This window comes from Haliotis rubra, unplaced genomic scaffold (genome assembly GCF_003918875.1).
Source record: "Haliotis rubra isolate DU_JTF1 unplaced genomic scaffold, ASM391887v1 Scf329, whole genome shotgun sequence".
In the NCBI taxonomy this organism is placed as follows: domain Eukaryota; kingdom Metazoa; phylum Mollusca; class Gastropoda; order Lepetellida; family Haliotidae; genus Haliotis; species Haliotis rubra.
This window is the reverse complement of record NW_025767001.1, coordinates 143,764-151,035: the sequence shown is the minus strand read 5'-3', so window position 1 is coordinate 151,035 and position 7,272 is coordinate 143,764. Positions and strand designations below refer to the sequence as shown.

The 7,272-nt window shown below is 38.9% G+C and overlaps 1 protein-coding gene across 1 annotated transcript; it reads left to right on the top strand.

Annotated features, from left to right (window-relative positions):
• The first annotated feature begins 274 nt into the window (after positions 1-274).
• LOC124284077 lies at positions 275-6,951 on the top strand. Its single transcript, XM_046720133.1, has 5 exons — positions 275-345; positions 1,572-1,899; positions 2,336-2,465; positions 3,781-3,926; positions 5,559-6,951. Exons 1-5 carry the CDS (start codon positions 275-277, stop codon positions 5,862-5,864), a joined length of 981 nt encoding a protein of 326 aa, XP_046576089.1. The 3' UTR covers positions 5,865-6,951.
• The last annotated feature ends 321 nt before the right edge of the window (positions 6,952-7,272 follow it).

Sequence of the window (7,272 nt, the reverse complement as noted above, 5' to 3'; positions counted from 1 at the left end):
AGGCATGAATCAAATGTTTGTTTGGACGTTATCGGTTAAACTTATCCGGATAGTAACTGCCGCATATAATGTTGAAAAAAATAGAATTGTAAGGTGAATGGTGTTACATGAGAGGGACACCAACACGAAAAGTTATGTATTAATACATGCAAAAAAATCCTCTGGCTTTCAGAACACTGACATACTTCAATACTTGACTACAGCTGTGGATGGGTCAATAAATCAAAGGGGGGTAACTCCACGATCATTTTTATTTATGTAGTAAGCGGTCAAAATGGCAGGTCCTTGGAACCTGTTGACGTTTTTGACATTTGGAATTTGGATGTTGGCATTCGCCTACGCCAGGCAAGTTAAGATATTTACTCTTTTCCCAATACGAATGATGCGAGGATAATTTGAGCATCGTGTTTTGATTGTCACGATTGCATTAGCACTGTTCCAGAAAATCTCATACTGAAAATTCGGGATCCATTTAGGCTTAGATACAGTGAATGCCTGGAGGCAAGACATCAGCGAACGTCAGGAATCTAGTCAGACTAGGAAATATGCAGGTTACTAAACCACGCTGACTGGTTTGGTGACTTTGTTTTTATTTACGATTGACGTTAAATCGTTACGTTACTTTTTGTTCCTTTCTCCTCATTTCTACATGAAGTTGGTGTATTTTTTAACCCATCGAATGCTTTGAAGAATTTAACATTTTTAATTATATTCATGATATTTGTCATGTTTATCTCTTATTTCATAAACGGTAAAGGTACTAGCATCAGTAGATAGTTAATTGTCTTCATGGTTACTACAACTTCTAAAATGCCATTTAATCATGTTTAGATGATGTATTGGTAAGACCTATCCCCCCTAAATTTTAACGATGATGAAATATGTCTTTGAGTGGCATTTTCAGAAGTAGGATATGCCTTCAGTATGTTCAGAATCAATTAAAGAAACATGTTAAAACTCATGTTTATCAGATGAGGAATATATATACGCATTTAGTATGATTTGACTAGAATGAAATTTAAGGGGGGATATGAGCGGAAGACTTTCCGATGTATCTGTGTATTATGTTTCTGCTAGTTTATTTGTTTGGACGCTTAAGAATAAGAAACATTTGGTTTTTGTTATTGAACATATGAACAACTGTAAAAGATTTAACTAATAACTCACAACTCTATCTTAAAAACAAGCCATTATCACCTCACAATCACATTGTCTGTGTATCACAACACACATCATTATACTAACCTATATCGCCAGTAAACACTGCAGTCTGAAAACGTATGGTGTCCAAACACATGATCCATTTCCGTTTTTGGTCATCTGAGGATAACACTCTTTTACAGTTCAGCATGCTCAGTGAGAATTGTGGTGCAACTGGAAATAGAAACATTTTAGCCAGAACATATTATCTGCTGCTTCATTTTTTGTTTGGAGTACATGGTGTACATATTCAATTTGATTAAATTAAGTTGTTACGGTAAACATGTCATGAAAAGTAACTAATAAAAGAAATTTGTATATAGCCTTGGTAATCTATGTGGTTGAAATAGAACTGGTGGTTTGTTTTTCAGTGCATCTGTATCCTACTGTTGGTATGGTGATATTGAATCTCACGCATCATTGATGAATGAAACATGTGCATCAGGCAAGGTGAGCTTAGCTAACATTGTGTCCCGAGAGACGGCTACAACAACACTATCACCTCCACAGAACTTGACTCACTCAACAGCAGGGGCAGCTGTGTCCATCAGTAAAGTCGCACACTGCATGATCTTCAGGTATATGAAGCACATCGAGACCGGGGCAAGAGAGAGGACATATGAAATCAGCACGTACGCCAACTACTCGTGTGACCATCCTGGTTTGTGTAAAGGCGTGAGAAATGGATGGCTGTATAACGTAAGTACAGACAGCATGGATTACCCTAATACTAATACTTCAGGATGCACTCAGTGTTTGGAAATGAGTAGTTCAAAATGGGTCACCTGTACTTATTGCTAGTTCAGAACAGCTAAGATGGGTGTAAGTTGATTAGGCTTAGACAGTTTATACCATGTTTATCCTCTGCAAAGATAATAATAGGATGAATTCTGTGCTTAAGAAGTCATTATTCAGGCCCTGATATTTAATCATGGAAAAATGGTATCCAGCAGTGAGATACAGCACCAGTAAAAATCTTTAAAAATCTTACAGTGTTGAAATATTTTCTTAAAAAAATCTTTAAAAGTTTTAAGCAAAAATTCAATTTTGAAAAAATTGAAGAACTGATTTAATAACTTTGAAAATATGCATGATTATTATGAGAAGTACGTGATAAGAGGTGATTGTCTTGCAGGTGACTTACAAAGGACTCCATGGAGATGTTTACTGTTGCAACACAAACCAGTGCAACATTCATATTCAGGGAATTCCCCCTCAGCAACAAATCTGCTACACCGGGAACAACATCACTCTCAGACCCACAGGTGATGACAGCAGAACACGATGAGTCAATATAACCGTAGCTATATACACCTTCATATGATAATTGTCACAGAACTTGACCATAGTCTTTGACATCACTTGACCGCCTCCGTGGTGTAGTGGTTAGAGTGTCCACCTGGAAAGCGCAAGTCCGCGAGTTCGATCCCCGGCCGTGTCATACCAAAATATGTTAAAATATGGTACTTGTTGGTCCCTGCCTGGCGCTCGGCATTAATGGGTACATCAAGGACTGGTCGGCTCGGAGTCAGTATAATGTGTCTGAGGGGTATTCATGCTTCACTGCGGCATGGTATCTCAGTGAACTAGCACTATAAAACCAGCTGAAGTCTGGGCTAGTACAAGCAGCCACACATACACATGCATGCATGTCGTTAAGAGTGAAATATTCTTAAGTAACGATGTTATACCGCATTTAAACCTACAACTCATATGTTGTGTCAAATGTAAAAGAACTTGGAATATAGGCTATATTCCCATATGCCTGTGATGGTGTGTTTGTAATGGAGAGTTAGAACTCCACCTCTGTGGTCTAGTCGATAGAGCATCTGCTCGTAAGGTGGAGGGTTAGTGGTTTGATCAGGTGCTTAGTCATACCCAAAAAAGTAAAAAGAAAGTACTTGTTGTTACGCTACCTACCGCTCCCCATTAAGTTGATAAAACATGCATTGGCAGCTCGGAGTCAATAATCAGTAGAGAATGTAACGTGTGTGCAAAATTGTTGAGAGACTGCCTAACCTATAGAATTCTGCATGTTGCACGGAAACATTTCTACAACTAAAAAAATAAAGAAACAAAATTAAGTCATTGGTAGTAGTACAAATTGTTGAAAATTGACATGAATGAAAAGTAAAAAGAAAACTTAAATGGTCAATTTGGACAAAAATGTTGATAACCATGAAGCTGACACTTCACCCTCAGAACTTGTGAATGTCCTGAGTATTGATTAGTTTCTGTTTCAAATTTAGAGATTAAACAGGAGAAATATGATTGAATATTTTCAAATTATTTTCAAATTATACTGGCTCTTCATAAAGGGGCCGGTGGGGGTAGCCTATTGGTTAAAGTGTTCACTTGTCACGCTGAAGACCCATGTTCGATTCCCCACATGAGTATAATGTGGGAAGCCCATTTCTGGTGTCCCCCACCGTGATATTGCTGGAATATTGTTTAAGTGGTTTAAACCCTTCTCACTTAATTTAATACTGACATTTTTCTTTGTTTTTTTTATGAATACCATTGTCTCCTTAAAAGTTAAAATCATTTTTTACACATTTTGAAATTTCCTCTGTTCCTCAGCCAACCTTGAAGTCTGTAAAATACCTGTGTGTGGTCAAGCCTCTTGGGTGGAAAAAGGGAAGAGAGTGACCCAGTATTTCTGTGATAACTTCTCTTCTTGTCAAAAACATGGGATCGCAGTCGGCAATTATAGCAACTGCAAGCAGGTGAGTCAGTGTTTGTTGTGTCAGCTGGTAGTGGGTTAGCTTAGAATACTGCTTGGTTCATGAGCTGGCAGTGGGTTAGCTTAGAATAGTGTTTGGTTCATGAGCTGGCAGTGGGTTAGCTTAGAATAGTGTTTGGTTCATGAGCTGGCAGTGGGTTAGCCTGGAATAGTGTTTGGTTCATGAGCTGGCAGTGGGTTAGCCTGGAATAGTGTTAGATTCATGAGCTGGTAGTGGGTTAGCCTGGAATAGTGTTTGGTTCATAAGCTGGTAGTGGGTTAGCCTGGAATAGTGTTAGATTCATGAGCTGGTAGTGGGTTAGCCTGGAATAGTGTTAGGTTCATGAGCTGGTAGTGGGTTAGCCTGGAATAGTGTTAGATTCATGAGCTGGTAGTGGGTTAGCCTGGAATAGTGTTTGGTTCATGAGCTGGTAGTGGGTTAGCCTGGAATAGTGTTAGATTCATGAGCTGGTAGTGGGTTAGCCTGGAATAGTGTTAGATTCATGAGCTTGTAGTGGGTTAGCTTGGAATAGTGTTTGGTTCATTAGCTGGTGGGGTTAGCTTGGTAGTGGGTTAGCCTGGAATAGTGTTTGGTTCATGAGCTGGCAGTGGGTTAGCCTGGAATAGTGTTAGATTCATGAGCTGGTAGTGGGTTAGCCTGGAATAGTGTTAGATTCATGAGCTGGTAGTGGGTTAGCCTGGAATAGTGTTAGATTCATGAGCTTGTAGTGGGTTAGCCTGGAATAGTGTTTGGTTCATGAGCTGGTAGTGGGTTAGCCTGGAATAGTGTTTGGTTCATGAGCTTGTAGTGGGTTAGCCTGGAATAGTGTTTGGTTCATGAGCTGTAGTGGGTTAGCCTGGAATAGTGTTTGATTCATGAGCTGGTAGTAGTGGTTAGCCTGGAATAGTGTTAGGTTCATGAGCTGGTAGTGGGTTAGCTGGTAGTGGGTTAGCCTGGAATAGTGTTAGATTCATGAGATTGTAGTGGGTTAGCTTGGAATAGTGTTTGGTTCATGAGATTGTAGTGGGTTAGCTTGGAATAGTGTTTGGTTCATGAGATTGTAGTGGGTTAGCTTGGAATAGTGTTTGGTTCATGAGCTAGTAGTGGGTTAGCCTGGAATAGTGTTTGGTTAATGAGCTGGTATTTGGTTAGCCTGGAATAGTGTTTGGTTCATGAGCTGGCAGTGGGTTAGCTTGGAATAGTGTTTGGTTCATGAGCTGGTAGTGGGTTAGTTTGGAATAGTGTTTGGTTCATGAGCTGGCAGTGGGTTAGTTTGGAATAGTGTTTGGTTCATGAGCTGGTAGTGGGTTAGCCTGGAATAGTGTTTGGTTCATGAGCTGTTAGTGGATTAGTTTGGAATAGTGTTTGGTTAATGAGCTGGTAGTGAGTTAGCTAGGAATAGTGTTCACAAGCTGTTTCCAGGTAGATTATGTTTAATGTTTAGTATATCAACAATTTCCAGGAAACAAAGGCAATTACCATTGGATTATATGCCTTTACAAACAACAATCTGAGTAACAGAATCACATGTTTTACAATCTATATTCGATGGGTTTTTCGTCAATATATTTCTGTGCCATCTGCCATAATAAAAACATTACAAACCCACTCTCTCACTCGCTTTTGTTGTCACAGGTAACCATGGGTACAAGCAACAAGACAGAGGAGTTGTGTTGTTGTAGCCGGAACAAATGTTACGTCCCGTCGTGGAAAGACAAGCAACGCAGCAAACAGCATACATCCAACAGCAGCTCTAACAGGCAGTGGATCATTGCAGGAACTGTCATCTCACTCACATTCTTCGTTGGAGTTGGTGCTGCTATTCTACTGGCTCTCATGCAGTACAGAAAGAATATAAGGGGAGATAATCACATCTCTCTGATGTATCGGAGGATTGGGGAGTGCGACAGGCAAGGGGATGAGGACGTGCTGATAACATAGGTCAGGCTCTGTGTGACAAAAAAAACTTTTGACACCCAAACCACAACAACACATATATTAAATTTTCAGAATTGCAATTTTTGAATTAAAATCTGCCTTGCTTCTGTTATGCAGAGATGTGACACTTGAGGAGTCAGTAAACTCTGGTTTATTTTTGTCAAAATTTGGTTTGTATCTAAATAATAACCATTTCCCTTACATGCATCAGGAGTGTTTGATTTTGTGTTGATCTTTCCATCTTGACTCAAAACATCTCCAGTAATTTTTAGAAATGGAGATTAGAATATATTAATGTGAGATATAAGTTAACTTGGTACCTGTAGTTCACTCTTACCCCTTCACCATAGTTGTCATAGCGCTACAACTACACTGATGTAACAGTCGTCTAAACCATTTAGTTGGTGCTTCATACACCTTAGCCATGTGTGGAGTTGGTATTCATGCTTTTACTGAGGGTAAACGTGTGTTTGTTTAATTTTTCTATTGTACAGTAAACATACTATTATTTATCACTAACATGAAGCCATGTTTATTATTTTGTTGCAGTATTTACATATGGTATAGATGACATATTGTGCTCTGTACTTGCAGCTCAAAGGCCAGCATGAGTTGTAATAAAATGCAATGCAGGTAAAAATGTTTTATAAATGCTTTTGAGGTAATATTGTGTCTATCTGGTGAAGAGACTTTTCTGCCACTACAATGAAAGTTGATATACCAGTAGAGACAGACATTGTGTGGTTTATCTTAATGTGTGTGTTTATCTATATGCATAGACAATTTTATCATGTGAAATATAACATGAGGATCTGTGTACACAGATAATTCAGTTGCTGCTATGAAATACAAATGGCAGCATTGCATTTATTATTGTATTTCTATCAGTATACAGCTCAAAAGAAGTTGAGGACCACCCTGTTCTCCATGTTACTTAGAGAGTGTAGGCCATCTGGCCATGTTACATCACTGATCTTACAGTACAGTACTCTATGCCACTTCATATCTCCTCCAGGGCTACCAAAGAAAACTTTCCCACTGTACAGAAAAACGCAGAAAAGCCCACATTAATGGTGGAAATAGTAACATAAACATAATACCTCGCTACTGAAAAAGTAAAAACAGCAACAAAAGACTATGAAACTGCAACATTTTTATATCAGCAAACTTTGACCTCTACTGCTCATGCACGTCACGATCCAAGCTTCTTTAAATTGCTTCACTCAGAAAAAGTATTGAATATGTCACAATGGTTGCTGTCACTCATTTCATACGAATGGAAAGTAAACTAAACAAGTGTGCACACAAGTATGATGATGATAAATGCCAAATAACACAACAGAAATATTTTGAATAGGGAGCGTGACTTTTGTCCAAGCTGGAAAATGTCAACATGCGGTGAAGGCTTCCT

What these genes read in the sequence shown, in the direction of transcription:
- LOC124284077 (XM_046720133.1), top strand. Translation starts at nt 275, where the DNA reads ATGGCAGGTCCTTGGAACCTGTTGACGTTTTTGACATTTGGAATTTGG. An exon ending in GAAATGGATGGCTGTATAAC is followed by an intron (nt 1,900 to 2,335) that starts GTAAGTACAGAC and finishes ATTGTCTTGCAG; the next exon opens with GTGACTTACAAAGGACTCCA. An exon ending in CATCACTCTCAGACCCACAG is followed by an intron (nt 2,466 to 3,780) that starts GTGATGACAGCA and finishes TCTGTTCCTCAG; the next exon opens with CCAACCTTGAAGTCTGTAAA.